Source organism: Mytilus edulis, chromosome 8 (genome assembly GCF_963676685.1).
Source record: "Mytilus edulis chromosome 8, xbMytEdul2.2, whole genome shotgun sequence".
NCBI classification, from domain to species: Eukaryota; Metazoa; Mollusca; class Bivalvia; order Mytilida; family Mytilidae; genus Mytilus; species Mytilus edulis.
Window position 1 is genome coordinate 36,851,540 of NC_092351.1, and position 25,409 is coordinate 36,876,948.

General features: G+C 30.7%; 1 protein-coding gene and 1 long non-coding RNA gene across 2 annotated transcripts; one reads left to right on the plus strand and one right to left on the minus strand.

Moving 5' to 3' along the window:
- Positions 1 to 3,891: 3,891 nt before the first annotated feature.
- LOC139485483 (uncharacterized) lies at positions 3,892 to 8,552 on the minus strand. The gene is made up of 2 exons (XR_011655337.1): positions 8,211 to 8,552; positions 3,892 to 6,392 (listed from the first exon to the last, which is right to left on the minus strand). It is a non-coding gene; the product is annotated as an uncharacterized lncRNA (long non-coding RNA).
- Positions 8,553 to 9,315: 763 nt separating this feature from the next.
- On the plus strand, positions 9,316 to 24,464 carry LOC139485485 (N-acetylglucosamine-6-phosphate deacetylase-like). Its single transcript, XM_071269997.1, has 10 exons — positions 9,316 to 9,413; positions 11,702 to 11,769; positions 12,837 to 13,048; positions 14,200 to 14,339; positions 15,174 to 15,228; positions 16,101 to 16,310; positions 17,735 to 17,823; positions 19,622 to 19,763; positions 20,938 to 21,067; positions 21,456 to 24,464. Exons 2-10 carry the CDS (start codon positions 11,705 to 11,707, stop codon positions 21,760 to 21,762), a joined length of 1,350 nt encoding a protein of 449 aa, XP_071126098.1. The 5' UTR covers positions 9,316 to 9,413; positions 11,702 to 11,704; the 3' UTR covers positions 21,763 to 24,464.
- Positions 24,465 to 25,409: the final 945 nt, after the last annotated feature.

The following is a 25,409-nucleotide window of genomic DNA, read 5'->3' on the forward strand; positions in this document are numbered from 1 at the left end:
TATGGAATCCTGATTTGGACCAACTTGAAAACTGGGCCCATAATTAAAAATCTAAGTACATTTTTTAATTCAGCATATCAAAGAACCCCAAGGATTCAATTTTTGTTTAAATCAAACTAAGTTTAATTTTGGACCCTTTGGACCTTAATGTAGACCAATTTGAAAACTGGACCAAAAATTAAGAATCTACATATATAGTTAGATTCGGCATATCAAAGAACCCCAATTATTCAATTTTTGATGAAATCACACAAAGTTCATTTTTGGACCCTTTGGGCCCCTTATTCCTAAACTGTTAGGACCAAAACTCCCAAAATCAAACCCAACCTTCCTTTTAAGGTCATAAATCTTGTGTTTAAATTTCATAGATTTCTATTTACTTATACTAAAGTTATGGTGCGAAAACCAAAAATAATGCTTATTTGGGCCCCTTTTTGGCCCCTAATTCATAAACTGTTGTGACCTCAACTCCAAAAATCAATCCCAACCTTCCTTTTGTGGTCATAAACCTTGTGTTAAAATTTCATTGATTTCTATATACTTATACTAAAGTTATTGTGCGAAAACCAAGAATAATGCTTATTTGGGTCCTTTTTTGGCCCTTAATTCCTAAACTGTTGGAACCAAAACTCCCAAAATCAATCCCAACCTTCATTTTGTGGTCATAAACCTTGTGTCAAAATTTCATAGATTTCTATTCACTTAAATTAAAGTTATAGTGCGAAAACCAAGAAAATGCTTATTTGGGCCCTTTTTGGCCCCTAATTCCTAAAATGTTGGGACCAAAACTCCCAAAATCAATCCCAACCTTCCTTTTGTGGTCATAAACCTTGTGTTAAAATTTCATTGATTTCTATTCACTTTTACTAAAGTTAGAGTGCGAAAACTAAAAGTATTCGGATGACGACGACGACGCCAAAGTGATAGCAATATACGACCAAAAAAATAAAATTTTTGCGGTCATATAAAAAATCCTTTAAAAAGTACTTCTCAACTTATTGGTGCAGGCAATTTTGAGTGAATCAAGTGTGCTCTCAATTTATGCAGGTAAAATCTTCAGATGAAATTACTATATACCAGATAAGTATAGAGTAGAATCAACTTGTCTGTACTGTATTAAATTTTTCTGTTGTGTCATAGTTTGAGTTTGACATTTCATCCAACAAAATGCAGGCCTTTAGCTCAAGCAGAAGACACCCTAAAATGTATGGTTATAAAAATATGAGGCTTAACAGAGAACTTTGACCCATGTTGATTTATCTTCTATTTTCTACAACAATCTACCAATAGAATCAATTTTGTTACGTCAAAAATCCCTAATATTAAATCTTGAAACAAGAGGCTTTCAAGAGCTAGCCTGAATCGCCCACCTGTAATCTTTTGCTTAAATCTTTCATCAATGATTATTTTTGCTTTTCAATAATATAAATCAGTGGCTTAAAAATTCCATTTAAAAGTTCTTTGAATCTGTCATATTTTCTTCAAAAGCAAATAAATTGCTTCTATAGGCAGATCCAGGGGGAAGGGGGTTTGGGGAGGTCGCCCCTATTTTGTGGGGAAAACTTGATTAATTATATAGGGAATCACTGAAGCATGACTGGGTCCCCTTTTTATGTCAGTCAGCAGCCCTCTCCCTTCTGAAAAATTCTGGATCAGCCACTGGCAAAATTTGCAAAATTTGCACTTGATACAGGTCTGAATTTGGATTATAATTAATCATTTGACACATAATATGTTTCTGACAAAGAATAATTGAAGTTAAAGAACTTTGAAATGGTTATATGATTTGGTTTTATATTCAATTTGTTGAGTAGCTGTTGCAAATCAACCCCCTCCCCCCAAAAAAATAAATAGATGTTTACCCCCATCCCTTTTTTTTGTGGTAAAAACAAAAATATTGGAAGAAATTTTCTTTTTAAAGGGACACTAGCTGTCAAATTCATGTTCACCGATTTTAATCAAATTCTTATATTTGATTTATAACAATGAAAAACATTTATTAAAACTATTATAAGTTTAAATCAAACAATTAACAGGGCATGAAAATATGTAGCTTCGTTTCATGTGTATTTTAGTCTAGACGCTATCTAATTAACTATCTAGTTGACCTCTAAAGTCATCCCATGACCATATAAGTGATATAAACATAAATATAAATAGATAGAGGAAACTTGTGCTGTTGGATTTTTCTAGGTCTATTTAATTTCATATTATAGATGAAAATTAAAAGTTTATCATGGCTTTTAGAAGAATGATATTTTGTGGATCGAATCAGTCAATCAAATGATTTACCTTTGTTTCACTTTCAATGTTGACATTCTTTAAATTTAAATTTAAACTTTACGCATACAATTCACGTGTTATCCATCTTAAGATAAGGGGTTAAATTGAAGTTCACATGAATACGGATTTAATGAGATCGAACTATTCACTTGCAAATGAAGTAATCATAATCATTTTTTTGTTAGGGTTATTCCAGAGAAAAATGTATGGGAGGGGGGGGGGGGGGTTGGAAGGCAGTTTTTGTCAGCACCCGCCACCCAGACAATTGTAATTAAGAATTATAGTGCATTATAGTGTGAAAAGTTGCTCTGATACCCATCACCCATGTATTATTAATATAATGTGCCTTCCAACCCCCCCCCATACATTTTTTTCTGGAATAGCCGTTTATTTTGACAAAATTGAACCATACTGCAGTGGCAGATCCAGAAATTATTTATTACACAGTCAGTGGGGGCTCACTGACTGCCTAAAAGGGGCCACTCTGGTCATGCTTCAGTGATTCCCTATATAATCAATCAAAATTTTCCAAAAAAGGGAGACCTGAACACCCACCCCCCCTTTAATCCACCTCTGTACTGGCTGCTAAAAGGGAATTATTATTTCACTATTTGCATTTTATTTGGGCCCATTTGTGGCCCCTAATTCCTAAACTGTTGGGACCATAACCCCCAAAATCAATCCCAACCTTCCTTTTGTGGTTTCAAGCCTTGTGTTTAAAATCATAGATTTCTAATTACTTATACTAAAGTTATTGTACGGAAACCAGCTGTCTTCAGACGACAACGTGATACCAATATATAACCTCAATTTTTTTTGCAGTTGTATAATAATTGAATCATATTTTCCTGTGGATATGCACATCTATATGTTATGTCTTTATTATCTACAATGTTTCATGAAATTCTGTTGTGTGGTTTCAGAGGAGTTGTGATGGCCAACTGTATATTGAGGCCAATAAATTCAATGGGGCATAACTCCTAGAACAAGAATGTGTCCATATTACATGGATGCCCCATCTGCACTATAATTTTCTATGTTCAGTGGACAGTGAAAATTGGGTAAAATCTCTGATTTGGCATTACAATTAGAAATATCATATCAAAGGGAACATGTGTACCAAGTTTCAATTTGATTGGACTTTAACTTCATCAAAAGTTATCTTGACTAAAACTTTAACCTGAAGGGGGACAGACGGACTGACAAACCAACGGGCACACAGACCAGAAAACATAATGCCCATAAATGGGGCATAAAAAACATTGAATCATAATTTCTTGTTGATATGAACATCTTTAAATTGAATTATAATTTCTTCTTGATATGCACATCTACATAGTTATTAATATAAATAAAAGGGGCATAATTAAACAAAATTGCGATGACAAGAACAGCACCTAATGGACTGACTGGCGGCAGTTGGACAAACAGACAGATGATTCAACAACATTAAAACTGACAATTAATTGCCTGGGGCAAAGCAGTAAATGTCAATTATAAAAGCGTTGGTTTGACCCAGTTTGTGATTTAACCCCAAACTCAAAGCAAGCAACCACAAAAGGACTGAGGCATAATAATTTAATTTAACCATTGATAATATAACAACAGTTTCAGAGATATTCAAACCTTTTATCCAATGATTCCATCTTGGTAGTATATAGTTAAGTGATAATTTCATTTTTACTTAATCAATAATATATAACAAAATATATCTTCATACTGATTTTATATACAAGTTTATCGAGAAAAATATTACAATATACATTTTTGTTTTGCTCACAGAGCTCTATAACGTGTATAAATATATCATTATTTAAATTTCATATTCCCATTCTCAAAATTGAATTTGAAATTTATTATTCATTTTTAACTATCATGACTATATATACATTGTACATGTACCTACAATTACATGTATAAACAAATTTTCAAAATATTAAATTAATTTTGTAAAGTATCATTGTTATTGGAGTTTGAGTGCCAGCCTTGGTCTTGATTTAGCAGTAAATTACCAACTGTCCAATACTGAGTCACTCAATAGTAGAAAAAAAGGATAGTAGGGTTTATATTATGGAAGACCACTGTATAAAAAGTTAAAATATCTATCATGTCAGATCTTCAGTAATAAACAAATATTCATCTTGATGGTTAATTCAATGGCACCAAGTTTAAATAAATAAATTTGGTTTTTTAACTGTCTTCTGATTGGTTAAAAGTATTACTTTTATTTTCAATGTTGTCAATTTTTATGGCAACACACCCACTCTGACGTTGTGTATTCATACGCCAACATGTGTGTACGTTGTTATTGACTAATATAAATAATATATAAAGTTCTTTGAGCTTTTTTTTATAGAAATTTATTTATAATGAATGGCAATAACTTATTTTTAATTTATTGATCCATAAAATTAATTTTAGACTCTTCACATTTTTCATAATCCTTTTCGCGGATTATTCAATGTGGAGAGTTAACAAGAACGTGTCCAAAGTACACGGATGCCCCACTCGCATTATCATTTTCCATGTTCAATGGACTGTGAAATTGGGTAAAAAATCTAATTTGGCCTTAAAAGTAAAAAGATCAACTAATAAGGAACATGTGTACTAAGTTTCAAGCAAGTTGATTGGACTTCAGCTTCATCAAAAACGACCTTGACCAAAAACTTTAACCTGAAACTCACACTTTTAATTTCTAGGTTCAGTGGACCATGAAAATAGTGTCAAAAGTCTAATTTTGTTTTAAAATAAGAAAGATCATATCATAAGGAACATGTGTACTAAGTTTCAAGTTGATTGAACTTCAGCTTCATCAAAAACTACCTTGACCAAAAACTTTAACCTGAAGTGGGACGAACGGACGGACGCACAGACGGTACAACAGACGAAAGGAGGCACAGACCAGAAAACATAATGCCCCTCTACTATCGTAGGTGGGGCATAAAAATTAGTTTTATGGTTCAATAAATTCAAAATAAATGCTGATTTGTATATTCATTTCCATGCATTGATAATTTTGTAATTTGGATATACATTATAGTATGCCATTATTTTGAATACATGTATGTTTTTTTTTTATACATGTAAAACAGTGAATCAAATGTACATGATGTATATGAGATTTTGAGTCAAATTGTTAAACATGAATTTGACAGCTAATGCCCCCTTGAAAAATTTGCAGGTGTTGAAATTTTGAAATTTGTGAATTTAAAACTAAGTACCTCTTAAGAAATTTTGGTTTCAACTCCTCATACTACATGTATTTTAAACAACTCTTTATAAGATATTATACAGAACTGACCTAAGTAAATAGGGTAACACTTCAATGATTACATCTGTAAAATCAAAGACTTGTTATCCCTGGTTAGAAGATACATTTTTTTGTACATTATTCTCAGAAACATTGAAGAACAACATAATATTTGAATAAATAACGACGTCATATATTAATCATTAATGATATCTAAAACCACCTTTATCATTTCCAGTCCTCACCTGTTCTGTCTGATTCACTTTCAGTTTTTTTCCTAAAAGAAGGAATATTATTGTATATCTTATATGTGTAATAATATTTGAATGTCAATAATGTTAGAATACCTCCTAAAACAACAAATTCTTTATCAATTTTTAGTCTTAATTTTGGCATAACTAAATGAAGAAAATCTAATTGAAAAGTTCCGAGATTGAAACTTCTGCAACTCATTTATAGATATGTCAGCTATCTTTTTGCAGTACCAGTCTACGCCTTTATTTCGACAGATGTGTCCTTTTGAATTTGCTATATAACAGCTATATGTATAATATCATAAAATCGAGACGTTTGCTTAAAAAGCAGAAGATCTAACAATTGTAAAAGTAAGAACTTTATAAGTTATAACACTATGGACATAGAATGTTAATTTATGACTTCACTCCAAACTGTTCTTTCTACTCGCAAATAATGTCTGCAGTCAACTTTTGTGCACAAAAATTAAAGTACGAAACAAAACACTTATTTATGTCTTCCTAGTTTCTTGTTTTTCTAAGTATTTTTCTTAGCTTTATCCTTTGGCTCAAAGTATGTATCAAGTTCTTTGTGATGTCTTCTTATATCCCACATCATTACATTCCTGAAATATAAAAAAAGGAGTTTAAGATGATGAAAGAAAATTCTATAGGCTTAAAGGAGTCACATTCATCTAGATTCTATACATGCTTTCAATTTAAATCTGACCATGCTGACCTAAAATGAATGGATTTTTCAAACGAATTATCAACTTCAAAGGGTGTCATCCAAAATACATGTAATCAAGAATTTGTATATAAATCAAAAGCCCCTAGCTAGGAATTTCAAAAGGGGGAGGGGGAGGGGGGTAGGTCTATAAAAAAAAAAGTCAATCATACTCCACTTCAAATTCAAATTTCAATATTCAAAAATTCAAAAACAGTTCAAATTCAAACAAAACATGTGCTTTAACAGTGTAAATTAGTTTTCAAGGGGGGTCATAAAAACTCTGCGAACCCCCTGACTACAGGTGTGATTCCTTGATGTAATATATGAAACAATAAGCAGGGATTAATTTTAATTACTTTTTTTAAGACCACCTTCTGTCCTCCAAATACAATTTTTTTGTAACAATCGGTGAAGGATATGATTGAAATACATTTTTCTTAAAGAATCTTCTTAAGAGATTTGTCCTCTGTTCCTTTTTATGCATGTAGATAATTGTGCCTTGTCTACTTGGAGACTATATTATGTTTAATAACAGTGGACTGATATGTCTAATTTGAGGTATAATCCACTAATTAGTAGTTATTTTTTACCTACCTATGATGAGTTTGAAAATATGCTGTTGCAATTACTTTCAGGTTAGGGTCAATTTTATGCTAGATAGACTGGACTATTAAATTAGCGATAGGTGTATTAAGGTTCCACTAAAGTCAAAATATAGGTCACTACAGAAACATCTAAACTTTGCCTGTATTTCTCAACCTAAAATGAATAAAGTTCTTAACTATGAAAACACATGTTCATTTAAACATACCATATACACACTGTGAAAATTGTAAATAAACTTGAAATTTTTGTGTTATGGTCAAACTGGTTTTTGGGATGAACACTAAATTTTCCAAAAAATCTGTAGGCCTTTGAGATGACTTAATTTGTTTAAAATTGGTATGAACGAATACTGTCACATGTAATGCAGTACAAGCTAATGTTTGTTTATCACAGAAATTTGTTTCAATGACATATATATTTGTTCAATTTCTGGATTGTACCTTCGATATGCATTCACTTAGATCCATGAAATTAACTGAAACTAGTAAATCAATACATTTTCTCAAAAATAAACATTAGCTTGTACTTCATTATATGTTACAGTATTCTTTCATACCTATTTTAAACATCCTAGAGGCCTCCGGATTTTTTGGAAAATTTAGTGTTCATCCCCAAAACCGGTTTGACCATAACACAAAAAATTGAAGTTTATTTACAATTTACACAGAATGTACATGTTAAGTATGTTTGAATGAACATATGTTCTTATAGTTTAGGACTGTATACATTTAGTCTTCACGATGATATCTACAGGCCCAGAGCTCAATTTTTGAAAAATTTTAGTTAGATTCTGTTGGCCTGTAGATATGATTTTACAGGCCCAAGAGCAATTTTACAAGCCTGCATGGGCCACTCAGACTGAGACTGTAAATTATGGGTTGAAGAATACAGGCAAAGTTTAGATGTTTATGATGTGTCTTATATTTTGACTTTAGTGGAACCTATATTTTGTTCCCAGGATTGAAGAACTTTTTTGTATCCAGACAGAGGAGGGAGAAACAAAACAATAACAACCTACATTGACGACCTATATTTTGACCTGTGTCACCTTGGCAGAAAAAAAACCTTTTTATAGTTATTTATGAAAGGCTTGTTATGAAATTCTTACGTTAGAGCAATCGTAGTTATAATGATGAGTGTGAATCTTCCTGCGTGTTTTAAAATAAACTTTGGATCATATTTGTAATGTTTTTTTACTGGATTCATCGGCTTCATGTCTGTTCATTCCGTCACTGTCAGTGTCGACACTTTTGATTGGACTGAAATTCGAACAGCCAATCATCTTGCAGCTGATACTTTGGTAAGGCAAACATGTCTGCGCCCAAGTCCCGTTATCAAAAACTTTTTATTCATCAAGTTCTTTTTATTATATATTGTAATGCATTCATTGTTTTATCCTAATTACTTCCTGCATTCAATTGCAATATGTTGCTTGCCTCTTTGTCGCATTACGACTTAATTTCAGAAATAAGACATTTCGGCCACGAAGTAAGTTCGTCCCTGGTCATTTCGCAGAGGCGGATTTAGGGGAGGCAGGTGGCCCGGGCCCCTCTTTTTGAGAAAAAATTTGGTTGCTTATATTGGGAATCACTGAAGCGTGACTGGAGCGGGCCCCCTCTTAGGCAGTCAGTGGGCCCCCACTTATGAAAATTTCTAGATCTGCCACTGTTTCGGCCATGTAGTGATGTACAACATCGAACTTTAATAAAAAGTCTTAAGCTGAGCCTAGCTTTTTTATATTTTCACTGATAAAACAAGTGCCAAAGTATTTTTTCTAATCGTTATAAGAATAATCTTGAATGCTTTAATAATCCCAATTATGGACCCTTGGCCTTGCGGGTTTTAAATTTCATACAATACACCTTATTGCTATTTGTCCGCCATTACTGGATATCACACAGGTTCCCGTAAAACTTTGACGTCACAATACAAAATATCTGACGCCTAAAGGAAAAGTGATTGTTGTATGCGTCAAAAGTTCAAGCAGGCGGGTCAGCCAGGATTAGCGATAAGGTACGTGTATACACCTTATTGCTAATGGCTAATCCCAGCTGACCCGGCCGCTTGAACTTTTGACGCATACAACAATCACTTTTCCATTGTGGCATCAGATAAATTGTTTTATGACGTCAAAATTTTATGGGAACCTGTGTGATAACCAGCAATGGAGGACAAATAGCGATAAGGTGTATGATTACAATGATTTGTGTTATAACTATGAAATAATAAAATAAAATACATCACAATAGAACACAGAACAGTTATTGCATGCACATGGAAGAGAAAGTAATATGGGAGACAATCAATTTATGTAAGGATTATTCCCCTTTAAACAGATATGGTGTTTTGAGCTGCTTAAAAATGAAATGCAGCCCCAACTGATTGGATATAATGGTAGTTTTCTCCCATGAACACACAGCAACCAATTACTAGATATTCTTGTATATATTTTTTTATTTTTTTACAATTGCAAGAATATGATAAGCTCCTTAAAAATTTAAATGCAGTTTATTAACGCATATATAAGCATTTACATATATTTATAGATGAAATATGCACACTGTAACATAGATAGAGTAATGTGTATTTAATTTAAATATATATGGATGAACTAAAATAGATTTAGCCATTTGCTGAATTTGTGGATCTCAATGCAAAACTCTGGATAAGAAAAAAACTTAACTTTTTAAGTATATGTTTATCCTCAGTGGTCATTAACCATAAAAATTTGGATTTGCAGTCGTAAGTTTAAATATTAAAATTTTGACAATGCTCATGAGCTTATGGAAACAATAATTCCCGACACTTTTTATATAATGGACAGTTTATTAAAAGATGAAACTCATCTTTTATATCATTATGAGAACAAAAATTACAACACTTATTTTATCTCTTAAAATATATCTTTTAAAGCTTATCAAATTATCTAATCAAATATACAAAGGTATTAAACTGGTTGAAAAAGGAAGATGGCACTGTAATTATATACCTACTGACGTTCATTATATCCAGAAAAAATATCTGGAAAGAAAAATTAACATTTGTCCAGCATAGCAATCAGATGATCATACTACATCTTATTTTGATAGGTTAAAGAGTATGATGTCTTATTAATAATAATTTTAAGAACATGAATTGTTGGGGTGCACATTTATATGACTACCAACTTCATTTTCTTTATAAAAACTCAATTAAAGTCATATGAAACTTCACACTTAATTGGTTCAAGAATTGGATTTACATTTACTTTATTTTTTACGGCGGAGGACATTTGAGAGAAAAAAATAGGGTTTGAGCGCCAGAATTTTAACCTGTTTTAGTGAAAAAATTAAATTGTCAAGCCCATTTTAGCAAATTTTTTTTAACCTTTTTTAGTAAATAAATAAGATATAATAAATTAAGAAATGTTTAATAGACTCAAGACAGCACAATATAAAACAATATAAAACATGTCCATTAAAATACAGCACTATTTAAATAGACTCAAGACAGCACAACATAAAACAATATAAAACTTTTCAATTAAAATACAGCACTAAAAGTCTAAAAGGTTAAATCAAATGTTAAAAGTCTGTTCTAGCCAGGAATTTATAACCTAGAGAACGTATGTAATTGGCTCTAGATATACCCCCTGTACAATACTGTATATAGAATTTCATTAGGAACTGTCTATCCTATATCGGAATCCATCATAAATCAAACTTTTTTTCCTATGTTCGTTTCAACAACTTGTATTTCCATGATGAAAATATAAACAACTTGAATTAAACCAATATAAATTACTGTTCATGGTAAATATAGAAAGGTGAGCATTATTTAACCAGCTAAATTTTTGCTAAATTGGGCTATTCAAAATACAGGTGAGCGGATTAATCTGGCGCTTAAATGGGCTCTAATGTTGGCGCTCAAATGGGCTCTAATGTTGGCGCTCAAATGTCCCCCTAGTAGTTTTAATTTTTTCGCTCAAATGTCCTGCGCCCATTTTTTAACAGTCACTTGTTTCATATGACTGAATAAGAATACTTTTAAAAATAATATACTTATACAAGTAGTACTTTGAAAAACAAAGTAAATCCATCTTGTCACAAAGGATAAATGGTAAATAAACTTGCAATTTAGGTTTTTACCTTCTGTTCATCTAATTTCGGATGGCTTAAGTGGTGATAGAAATTGAAAAGTCTAGTTAAGTTTTTTATTTTCTAAAATATATAATGCTTTTATTTTTTCTTCTCTAGGACATGCTATGCCTTAAAACTTTACAAAACTTGTTATAAGACTTCCATGGTCTAACCTATTCACAGCAACTGTATTTTTTAAATTTTTATACATAATAGCTGTTTAGTTTTGTTTGGAATGAAGTGACAGACATGCATGTACACGCCAGATTTCCAACCAATTTTGGTTCATCAGTAAAGTATCAATATGAATCATAAGATTTCTAATTTTTAAGCCTTAAAATATATTACTTTCACATTTCAAAAGTTATTTACAAGAATTAGTTGATATTTAAACAGAGAGATTATTTATATTAATTTGATTGTATACTTTTAAGGAATAATTGAAGATAGATTATAATTGTGAACTGGATTTTGGTTCCAGAAAATGGGAGCAAAAAACAAAAGAAAACATGCACAAGAAGATGTAAAAAAAGATGCAAAACGAACAAGGTAAAATACTGTTGGCTACAATTTTTCTGTTTAGATATTTATAATACATTGTCAGTTTTAAGTCATACAGTATCATTTTGATTATAAGAGAACAAGTTTTGTGTTAATTGGTCAATTTCAGAATTTCATGTCTATATGAAATTACAAAGTGTAAACTAATTTAAAAATAGTTACTTATTTTCAAATTTATGATTATTGCATAATATATCAAATCCAACTTTCCAATTTTTGAGATCCATTAGCATTTTTCAAAGCCAACTTAAGAAAAGAATAAGGAACTTATTTGCTCCTGAGCGTCTAAAAAAGAGCAACCTACAATTAAAGGGAGATAATTTTATAAAATAAATATATGTAAGATAAAAGCTCAAAATTTCAATCATTTGCTCAATCAGGTCATAAGAAAGTCCATTGAAATAAAGATAATACTAATGCCTTATCTCCAATGATGATTATGACCTTATCTTCATTATTTAATAACAAGGGTCTGACAGTTAGGGAGCTACCATTTGATTTTTATGGGGGGGCTAGGATGAAATTTGAAAAAAATAGGCAGGACAGGAGTTTTGAGTTAAAAAAAAAAGGCAGGATGTGACACTTGCAAAAAAAAAAGTCAGGATGAACTAAAAAAAAAAAAAGGCAGGACCGATTAGAGTGAAAAATAAAAAGGCAGGACAGAGATTACAGCTAAAAAAAAATGCAGGACAAAATTTTTCATCCTAGCCCCCCCATAAAAATCAAATGGTAGCTCCCTTACTGGGATATATATACAATGTAGGTCAGTAATCAGTATTCTATAATGGACTTTTGATATGTTTGAAGTGTATTCATGGCAACAATTTAATAGAGTTTGTCAAGCAAAACATTTTCCACTGGACTTTATACACATGCAAATAAGGATTTAAACAATAGGCATACAAACAAGTTATCTTTATCTTTGAATAATGTTTATAATTATTTATTGGGGTCATCAAATTTTTTCTGATATTACCACCTTGCAGATATAAAATTGAAAATAACATTTATTATTATTTTAAAGATGGAAAAATAAGTATTGATATTTTTTTCAGAATGCAGGAAAAGACAAAAGGAAAGATATATAAGTTTTACAATTGTCAGATTTTGAGAGACCATAAATTAGTAAAAGATAATCTGTATGTACGAGATGGGATCATTATCAACCCTGAGAAATTATTTTTTGAAGAAAAATTACCACCAGATGAACAAATTGACTGTAAAGGGGCCATTATATGTCCTGGATTTATTGATATACAAATTAATGGTAAGACCAAATTATAAACTTAAGGACACCATCATGAGTGAGTGTTGCAGTTAAGGAAGTTTGCTACTCAGTTTCAAAATAACAAGCTTATCAAAGCACTGGTATATATTGATAGGGACTAAATAAAGGAACCAAAAAAGCCAAAAAAATATATAGGTCAATGTGCTTATTTTCCAGATATTAGCCATTGAAATTTTTGCGGGAAAATGTTCTTTCATGATATTTCATAGCTTTAACATTGCCAAGTTTAAGTTCTCAAAAACTATTAAAAAATAACAAAGATTTTATAAGACTTTTACAGATGGCTTATAATTAAACATGTAAAAGATTTATAAAAAGAAAAATGGAGGTCAACGCGCAAATTTTTTTAAGACATTCAAATGCATAAAACCAGAGGATTCTGAAAATTAATCTGACAAAAATCACAAAACATGACAAGCGAACATTCTTTTAAGCCTACTGCAAAGAATACTTTTCCTCAACAGGGAATAGTATTTGATACAATATTTGTTTTGGGCAAAATCAATTTTAATTGTTTTTTAAACCAGCCAAGTCGTAGATTGCCATATTTTTTTTATTTTTTACGTTTGTTGAATTGTTCATCAGATTTTGTATGAAATTAATAAAGGTAATTCCCCTGTAGTACCTGTTTTATATGGCCACAATTATGTATTTACAAAGTTGTGGTTGTAGTGATTGCTTTTGTCTTTCAGCTTTTTGAAGCAATTACCTTATGCAGGTGACTTTTTGTTTTTAATTATTCAACAAATGATGGATATATTTATAGTTATAATCATGGATATTTTATAGTCATCATTGTTCATCTTATCTTGTTAACTAATCGTCAGAAATCATTTAGTAATACATTTTGCAGTTTATCGTAAAAAATATTGGTTTTTATTGAATGTGAGATCCCTCTGCAGCATCTGATTTGACAACTCTGAACTCAGATGTACCAATATGATTGAATTCAGGGCTTATTGTTACTTGAATTTTTATTATAAGTTTTTAATGTATCATTTTTTTGACACATTCAGATTAAAAGGGGAGATTAAGCATTTACTAGACTTTTTTTTATACTGCAATGTATTTATGTATGTTTATGATAGTAATTTCAATGTAGATCATAGTTATATATTATTTATGTATAGGTGCGTTTGGTGTTGATTTTTCCTGTGACGTTGATACAATTGAGGAGGGATTGAAGATTGTTGCCAAAGGATTATTACCACATGGTGTTACTTCATTCTGTCCAACAATAATTTCATCCAAGGAAGACATATATAGGAAGGTGAAATAAAGTAATTTTGGTTTCATAAACTTTTTACAAATTATTTTAGACAGTGAGTTTGATGCATTTTTACTCAGTTTGTGAAATTCTTAATTGGTCTCTCATGTTTTCTCCCAAAAGTTGGTTTAATTACTGATTACAGAGAAATTATATGATTTACACAATTAATGCAAATCTTTGTAATAAAGAAGATCAATCTTTGTTCATGCCTGCAGCCCTGCTCTCACAAAAAACTGCTGTTTCTTATATTTAGTTAAATGCTAAAAAAAATGTACTTTATGTTAGAACTAAGTATAAAGAACAGTATTTAGCTGGTCTTCTCATAAATTCAGTTCCAACACAAATGATCATTGTTCAAGATGGTCGTCAGTCTTTATTCAATTATTGGTTGATGGAACATGTTGAACATCTGATTTAGAAATGCTTTTTCAAAGTGTTTTTTTTAATGTTTTTTTATAGTACTTTCCAAATCATAACTGGCTGTCTTTCATGTAATACAAGAAGACTGCCAGAACCACTGAAACATTTAACTTTTGCTATGAATCTAAAATATAGACTGATCTGTAAGTGATAAAATTTAAAATGAAATTTTTCAAAATTAAAGTGCTTAAAGTTAATAATTTATGTCATCAATTTAAACCAGATTTGGCAAATACTTTTTTAAATTGGTTCCCAAAATTTCTTTTAGTAATGACTTCATAGGAAAAGTAAAGTGTTTGCTACTGGTACTACTTAACTTTGGTTTGATTAAGAAAGACACCACTTATCTAATGATTGTCACTTCTAAAGTATTCTAATTGTGGGGTCATTACTATTTGTCTGTTTTATTTCCAGATTGTACCAAAAATAAAGAAAGTGGATGGTAATAAAGAAGGTGCAGGCATATTAGGTATTATATTCTTTAAATTAAGATATTATTGGAAGTTTTTATTGTTGTGTAAAATTGTGATTGGATATGTTTTTGCTGTAATAGGAACTTCATGTTTTAGTATTTACAGTACTCAGTACAAAAGAGTAATAAATGACATCAGATGACCTGCATCCCTTCTTTTAAATAAAAATTTAGAAAAGGTAAGTGATCATTAAAATAACTGAATAAAAATAATGATGGAAAATTGACAAAATGCTGATATTGAGCTTATAGTTTATAGGTATATTCCTTTTCCAAATCTGGATTCATGTTTGCACATCAACATTCATAAAAAACCAGCATGTACTGTAAAACTTGTAAATACATTCAATTAACATCCATGGTATATGCACTATTACTTTGGAAAGCTTTACAGAGAAGAATTGTTACATGGGGATTTGTCTTTCATGTTAAAAAAAGTTTGAACAAGTTTCCTAATATGTCACTCTCTTTTGCTATGTTGGAAAACCTGTCTTTCAATTCTAAACATGGGGTGCATGTGTGCGATTCTGTAAAGATTTTTATAAATATAATGCCAACCCATGTTAAAATTAAGCATAGGGGGTGGTTTTAATCTGTATTTCTCTGTCAAAATAATGCATAAAAAGTATATATAACAGGAATATAAAAATTTGAGAGAAATTAGAGAATGATTTTGATTTAATAACTAAAGTTTCAAGTGTTGGGTGTAATTTCAGGATAAAAACAATATATGTACATTTATAGAGCCTTGCTTCGTCCTGTTTCTAAAGCTCATACAAATAAATTTGATATTTTCCGACAATGTACATATATTGTATATTTATTAAGCTTGTATGTAATATTGTTATTTCAGAGTTGTATATTTTCAGGTGCTCATATAGAGGGACCTTTTATTTCTGTTGAGAAGAAAGGTGCTCATCCAGAAGAAAACCTTAGACAATTTCCAAATGGATTTTCTGATTTAAAAGATTTATATGGCAATCTTGATAATGTTGCTATGGTTACTATTGCACCAGAATTAGACAGATCAGATGAAGTTATAAAAGAGCTTGTGAAAAAAGGCATTTCAGTGTCACTTGGTATGATTTAGTAATTAGAAAATTGGATTTTTCTTGATTTCATATTTTATAATTAAATGTTTGGAGATTTTCTTTCTGATTTTTTTAATTAGAATATTATTGTCAAATTATTGACTGCCATAAAAGTCTATTTTCATAAAACCCATACATGACTTTCTATCTGATAACATATTAACACATTAATCATGATTGCAACTACCATTCTCCAATATCCCATACAGCCCTGCTCACTTTTTATACCCTCATTTACGGGACGTATCAAGGTATACCGTTGTCCATCTGTCCATCATCAAACATGTCGGACAATAACTCACAAACACTTATACCAAGCCACATCAAACTTTGGGGAGGTGTTTATATCTATTGAAGTGAGCTCCCTTTTGATTTATATTGTTTTTAGTTTCCGAGTTGGGTTTTTTTTTACATTAAAAAAGGGGAATTTGCCACTATTTGGACAATAAATCAAAAACACTTTCACCAATTTTCAAGAAACTGTGATGAACTGTTTATGTCTATGGACATGAGCCGTCTTTTAATTTTTATAAATTTTAGATAACACGTTTCCTAGTTGCAAGGTTTTATTCATTACAAAAACAAGGATTTTTCAGTTTTTAGACAATAACTCAAAAATGCTTTCAGCAGTTATCATGAGACTTTGGTGAATTTTTCATATCTATTGATGTAAGCTCACTTTTGATTTTTATAAATTTAAGATTTTTCATTTCGGAGTTGTAGTGATTTTATTCATAAAAAAAGGGAGATTTTCCAGTTTTTCGGGCAATGCTTTGAACAGTTATCATGAAACTTTGATGACTTGTTTATATCTATTAAGACAACCTCCCCCTTGTTCTTTATGAAATTCTGATATGACATTGAGAAGTTATTGAAAATTATTCTTTGAAAAACCAAGGGCGTATCATGCGCTCGTGGCACAGCTGTTTATTTAAAATTGCCAGAGATGAACTGTGTTTACAGCAGGGAGTTCTATGTTGCAATACATGGTTTGGATGAGTTTGTTATGCAAAATACCGTATGACTAATATAAAACTTTGCTCAAAAAGTGCAAATACCAAGTTGAAGGCCTCTGAAAACTATAAGTCCTGTATAACTTAATGTTCTGAAAAATCACTGGTCTATTTTGTTTGAAAATTTTAAAAACTATATGATATAGATACATATTTTTTTTTCTCATGCTTTTAAATTCCTCTAAAATAAGATATACAATAAAACATGAAAAAAGGTACAAAGTTGATCAGTTTAAAGTTTTCTGAATTATTTTAGCATAACTTTAACATAACCTGGCAATATTTTTCAATTGCCTCAGTCCAAAAAAGAGAAACAAAAATAATGAAAGCTTTTTTTTTATATGAGCTGATTTTTTTAAGCTGTACAAGGAAAATCATGCAAGGATTTTATATTTCCAGGACATACCACAGCTAATCTAGTACAAGGTGAAGATGCCATTCGAGCAGGGGCCTCCTGTATTACCCATTTATTTAATGCCATGGTTTCAGTAAGTAGCATTGTAATTCTTAAATCTCAAAACAAATTTGTGATAGAGAAGTGAACCCACTCATTTAAATCAAAGGCTAAATGTAAAAATGAGAAATTAACCATTGAAATTTAAATGTATTTAAGATAGTATAAGAGTCTTTTTGACATATCTATAGGATAAAAAAAGAATATCAGAAAACAGTAGGCCTTGATGTTTTATTGAGAGAAGCAGATTTTTAGGCATGATTATAAATTCATTTGTAAGACTTCAATGGGTTTAATTGATTAATATAAAATGTTATTCAATTGATACTAAAAATTTTGAACAAAGCCTTATAAGGGAATAATTTAGATAACCTACTTCTATAAAGGAATGAACAGTACAAGAACTTTCAAATTTTTCTACAGCTAGAAAAAATAGTTATCAAAAGTACCAGGATTATAATTTAATACGACAGATGCGCGTTTCGTCTAAATAAGACTCATCAGTGACGCTATCATGGTAACCTTGTCTGTCAGTCAGTCCATATGTCCCCCAAAAAGTTTATTTTCAATAACTTTATACACAGTGCTTATAACGAGAAAAACATAGATCAAGTTCTGGTTTGGTCACTTTTACTGTTCTTGAGTTATGTCCCTTTTTTAAGTGTGGGCATCATTTATGTCCCATGGACACCTTCACCATTTGTTTCTTTTAATTTTATAAAAGCATTTCATAAAACTAATTTTCTAATTTCTTTTCACATTATAATGCTTTTTTTATTGTGTAATCCATACAACACATTTTGTAGTTGTGTTAATTTAACATCACAAACACTAAATGTATTTATAGTCCAGTCAAACTAAGATTTAACCTCAAACTAATTGCAACAGAAAGTGTTTTAGTTCTAATCTATAGCATTATGCCCTTTATATACACAGAAAAAAGTCCCATAAAATCTAACTTGAGGAAAACTCAAAATCAGCATTTTTAATTTCCTATGGAAATTAACATTGGAAGGGGAGATAACTCTTACAAAAATGAGTCTTTTTTGGTCAGTTTTTGGTTGTTTTTCTTGAAATTTATGTAAAGTATGATACTTTGATGGGGTTATAAGTTTGTATTTATTATATAATCTTCTGCTCATGAATTGTACAAAACCGAAGTGGTATGGGTAGTTTTATTTTTTTCGTGCATTTTTCATTCAAGAAATTGTAAATCTGAAGCTTTTTGACCATTTTGAAAAAATAATGTGAAAATTTGGTATTGTTTATATCTGTATATTATATTTTTCAGCAACTTACTTATCTAAAGAAACTTTAAACCACAAAAAGAACAGTACATGCTTAATTATTTTGATTAAATTTGAGATTGTTTACCTTGACATGTTGAAAAATTCAATAAATAGTCAACTAATGAATTACGAAATCTAGATTATAGCTTGATAAAAGATATGAAAACACCTTTAGAGTTGTTTGTTAAACTCTAAAGACCGCTAAAATATCAAGAATCAATACTTTCTGATGAATAGAAGTGATAAAGTTATAATTTTGTATCACTTTTTATTGATATTTCTGCCTTATTTGCAAGAGTTATCTCCCTTTTCAATGCAAATCTCCATAGGAATTTTAAATGGTGATTTTTTTCAGTCTTCCTCAAGTTAGATTTTATGGGACTTTTTTCTGTGTATATTTGGGGTATAATGCTAAAGATTTAAACTTTAAAATCTTCTGTTGCAATTACTTTGGGGTTAGGGTCAAATTTATGTTAGATTGACTGGACTATTATATTTGTGTTATTTCAACATTACTAATTGATGAACACTTTTGTTTTATAGTTTCACCATCGAGATCCCCACTTGATAGGTTTGTTAACCAGTAAATTCCTGACCGATAGACAAGTGTATTATGGACTGATAAGTGATGGAGTACACACACATCCTGCTGCAGTTAGAATGGCTTTCAGGAGTAATCCTAGAGGTATAACGTAATTAATACAATTAACTCATGCTGTATGGATGCAGTAGAATGTCTCCCTGTGACAGTAGTGTATGCCCTTATATATTTGACAGTTAGAGTTTTTTGCTTGTGACAGAGGTGTCTACATACTCCATTGGTCTCTTGTGGAGAGTTTACTCATGGGCAATCATACAACATCTTTCTATTTTTACATTATACTTATGATACAGCACCTAAAACAAGTAAAACTTCAAGTACTGTGGAATCATTATTATTGGTTTCATAGGAATTTTTGTGGGTTTCGTGGGTTCCGATGAACATCAATTCAAGTATTCAATGAATTACGTATTTTCAGTAGACTTTGTATGCAGAGATTGGCAAAACCAAGAAATCAAATATCCACGAAAATGCTGGTTTTCTCCAATCCACAAAAATTTATACCCACGAAATTGAATACATATTTTCATGGGTTTCCTGGGTTCAGATGAACCTCAATTCAAATGTTCAAATTATAACATATTTCCAGTAGACTTTGTATACAGAGATTGGCAAAACCACGAAATCAAATATCCACGAAAATGCACATGTTTAGCACCACGAAAATGTATACCCAAGAAAATAAATGAATCCACAGTATTCTAAAATTAATAGAAAGTGGAAGAAAAATTATTTCAAAAACCATTTACATGGTTAAGAATATTCACATGAAGCCTAATAGCAAAATTTCTGGAAGGTCATTTTGTAGTTCAATGGGAAAATGTGACAAAATATTTCAGTAATGGCCTGTATACAATGTTTAAGTATTTTGATATCAGGAATTTGATGATCAATGAAACTAAGACCATGTCACATGCTGACATGAAGACATAAAACAAATTTCAGGAAGGTCAGATATGTAGCTTGTGAGAAAAATGTGACACAAAATAGTCAAGATAAAAACTTTGTATATTATGACAATTTGGGTATTATTTTGTAGGTTTACTGGCATTACCTCTATAGTTATGCAGGCCTGTAGCCAGGAATTTCCAAGGGGGAGGTTCGTTGGACTCATGAACTTGACTTTAACAGTCACAATTTGAACAAGACGTTGACTGTTAAATTTGATTTCGTCCGAACCCCCAAACCCCCCTGGCTACGGGTATGTTATGTATAATACTATGGAGATTGAATTATTAAACATTTTTTGGTTTTCTAGGATTTATCGTAGTAACAGATGCCATACCAGCAATGGGGCTGCCTATAGGAAAACATCACATGGGTTCACAGTTAGTTGAGATCCAAGACAAGAAAGCTTTCATTGCTGGAACTAACACTTTATGTGGAAGGTATGATCTGAGTTATTTGAATAGAAATTAGTTCATCCATTTATTGTCATGATTTAATTTTACCAGTATTTATTTCAAAGAAATCTTCATTTAGAGCTCGTTTGATCAATCTATAGTGACAAAATACAATTGTTAATTTTGAAACACATATGTCTGGTGACGGACACACATGTAATTGAAAAAACAAATATATATTCCAACAGGATTAGCTTGGTAAACTGTAAATCTATTTAAATGAAACTTAAATATAAGGACAAGGATGGAAATTCTTTACAAATAACATGTAAAAAGGAAACACCTGTTTAATTCCAATAAAATCTATAATGATGGACATTGTTTAAAAGTATTATTCTTGTTAATAATAATATTTGTTCACTTTATTTTACAGTATAGCTACAATACCTAAATGTGTTCAGAATTTAAAGAAAAACACAGACTGCACCACAGAACAGGCATTGGATGCTGCTACCCTCCATCCGGCAGAAGTTCTAAAAATTACCGATCGTAAAGGGACAATGGACTTTGACACAGATGCTGATTTTCTTATGTTAGACGATAACTTAAACGTGATGTCTACTTATATTGCTGGAGAACTAGTGTGGCATCAAGACTGGCATCCTGCTGCTTCTGTATTTAACAGACAAATGTCTGAGCGAGTAGGGTGTGAAGAAAGCGCAATTAAGAATAATTTTTGATGTAACAGGAAGTAATAAGGAAGTTGAGATATATATCCTTCTTTACTGTAGATTGGTGCTAGATTATATAATGGTCAATGGTATAACTATCATTGGATGGTATAAGGAAATTTAGAAATTTTAAGGGTACATTTATTTATGCAAATCATCAAAATTGGATTTAAATGTGAAATCAATCAGAATGAATCAGATAATTCATTTATATAATCATGATTAGAATGTTATAACTGTAAATTCAGAAATTTGTGTGTACATTTAGTATTACGATTGTTCAATGTGAACAAATGACAAAAATGTGATTTAATTATTGCAAATTTAGGAAATGCTACATATATATAATGCTATCAATATTTGAAACCTATCCTGCCAGTTTTCACTAATAATGATTAAAACATTACAAAAATTTCTGAATTTACAATTTTCATAAAAAGAATGTAATAACACAATTTATCTTTTGCAGTATTTTATGAATTTTTAGTAATCTCATTTATTCAGGGCTAGCATTGTCTGTTAGGTATTTATTATATTTAAGTTGTTTTAGCCATCAGTAAACAACTTTAAACTGATGCTTATGGGCTTTTCTCAACACATGTATGTTTCTAACAGGATTGTAAAAGTATAAATGATTTTTGCTTGCCAAAAATTTATTTTCAGTGATTTCTTAAATAGTTAGTTAAAGAATAATGCTGTATTAATTATTGAACGCGAGACAAATATCGAAGGTGAGGACTTAGGCCAACTAAAATTAATTAGTAGATTTTCATCCAAATTTTTTTTTTAAATGGGGCGGGTGGGAGGATTTTATTTTTTTAATTTTATTTCATATAAAACCCTCGTCACGAGTTCTTCATACCGCGGAGTATATGCTAGTGGAAAACAAGTTGTATAACGTATATACATGCTGTATAAGGAATCCTACACTATTTTTTAAACTCTTAAATAAAAATCCCTGATTGGCAACAACTGTTACACATGTAATTGCCGCTTTAGAAACCTATTTATAGTATACATCAAAAAGAAGAGAAATGCTCTCTTCAGTTGGACTATACCTACACCAAATTTATTTTGTTTTCTAAGCAATGGTTTGTAGTTCCCATAAAATCAATAAAATGTATTGGTACAATTGTATGCAACACAAGTATAATGAGTACAGAATAAAATTTTAACTCAGTGTTGAAAGTAATTTATATGATGTAAAACATGAACTTAACCAAAAAGTAGTTGTTGTTTAATGACTAAATTGAGGGTATTGGGACAGTAACAGAGGGTGTTTGCTGTTTGTCAACAAAAACAACAGCCATAGGTAAATATAAGGGCTTGTTATAATTAAAATGCGTGTTTGTCGCCTTTTTTTTCTCAATATACGGTCATTAATCCAACAAGTTCGTGCTTGTGTCAATTTCTTTAATCAAGTCATGTTTTTTGTACCTATTTGTTCTACAATTCTTGCGCTTTGGATATCATTCAGTCCAAATTTCCTGACACAAAGTCATTGTATAAATAAAGTAAAAAACACTGTTTTCGATTCACTTGTGACTACCGCAATTTGCGTTCAAGGACAAGGCGTTTTACTCGTAACTCGAATATTTCATGCCCTTCTCGATATCAATCTCTATTCTTGGTAGATGATGTTGTCATCATAGAGCAGCACACGAACAAAATCCGGAAATCGTATTTTTGTTAAATAAAAAAAATCGGGGCGGGACGATTTCAGAGGGGCGGGCGGGGATGAAAATCTAGCTATTAATTTTAATTGGCCTTATAATACAACTTGAAGAGGACTCAGACTTCACCAAGGCTACCAATTCTGTTTTTATAAAAAATTGATTTGTATAAGATATTTAGACTTCTTTTATAACATTCCATGGGAATCTTAACTGCCAAATTAATATTGTTAAAAGTTTCATAACAAATATGACAAGGACATTTTTTTTTCTATATCTATCTTTTTGCCATCCCCATGTGAACAGGTAGTTCACAGAAAATATATGAATGGATACCTCAATTTCGTAGTACCATTGGTTTTAAAAAAAATTCTTTAAAACTGAAATCAAATTAAACCTTTCTAAGTGTTCGAGAAAATATCTTTATTAGTTCTTCAATTTAATTTTGCTTCTTAAAAAGCACTGTAAAGTATTCTTAACAACAAAAAGGAATTAATAAAGTAATGGTTCTAAAGTCAAACCATAAAAACCCTATTGGTAGAAATAACATTTAAGAAATGCATCATCAGATTAAGCCAGTATGTGATATTGTATTGCTATAAAGACTTGATCTGTGCAGAATCATTTGGAGTCTCACATTTTTATTTTTGTATTTTTGCAATATTTACTGAATATAGTATATTATTTGTTATTATGTTTACTTTAAATGTTTTTGTACTAATTATTGAGTTATAAACTAAAGGTACCTGTTACAGTTATGAAACACTTGAATATATGATTCCTTGTTATTGCATTGTTTATATTATAGTTTTATTTAGAACCAGAATTTATAAAAGACAGAATTAATTGAGTAAAAGCAGGATAGAAATTTCTTTCATGCAACTTTTTCTAGTTGTCAAGGTCATTCTTTTGTATTTTAAAAACTTGTTCTAACAGCTTCAAGAGATAATAAACATTGAAATTCCTAACCATCATCTTGTTTTGGTAGTTTGTTTGGTTAACTTCTATCAACTCTGTGTCTGCATTTGCCCTATCTATTATTTAAACATATTTATTTATAGTGGATTGGGAAACAAGTTTTTCAACTTATATTAATCCCTTTCCACTTTGCGGGTGCAAGTGCTGCCTTGTAGCGGCATTAGCCTGCTCTTTTTCGAAATCTACAAGGGTGTCTTTAACGTGCAAGAGATATGGCTCTCTCTGAACACGGGTCAGCCATTTATCCTTCCCTTCCGACGGACTACCTATCTATAAGACAATCCAAGACCTCCAAGGCTACATCCTGTATGAGCTGACTAATGGTAGCTCATTGATTTATCATGGCCATGGTCCTTCCAAATTTTTTTTGCAGACACTATGCTCAGCATCCATTTCTATGATTTTCTCTTTTAAATCACCACCAATCAAAATATCAGTCACTGGTGTAAAATGCAGATGTCAACAAAATAATATTCATGATTTTCACTGGTAGAAAAATTAGGCAAATAAAAATAGTTGCAAATATATAAAATTTTATCTTCATTTTGGACTATATATCAATCAAACTTGAAAATGGCGTAATTGAAAGTAATGGTTCTAAAGTCAAACCATAAAAACCCTATTGGTAGAAATAACATTTAAGAAATGCATCATCAGATTAAGCCAGTATGTGATATTGTATTGCTATAAAGACTTGATCTGTGCAGAATCATTTGGAGTCTCACATTTTTATTTTTGTATTTTTGCAATATTTACTGAATATAGTATATTATTTGTTATTATGTTTACTTTAAATGTTTTTGTACTAATTATTGAGTTATAAACTAAAGGTACCTGTTACAGTTATGAAACACTTGAATATATGATTCCTTGTTATTGCATTGTTTATATTATAGTTTTATTTAGAACCAGAATTTATAAAAGACAGAATTAATTGAGTAAAAGCAGGATAGAAATTTCTTTCATGCAACTTTTTCTAGTTGTCAAGGTCATTCTTTTGTATTT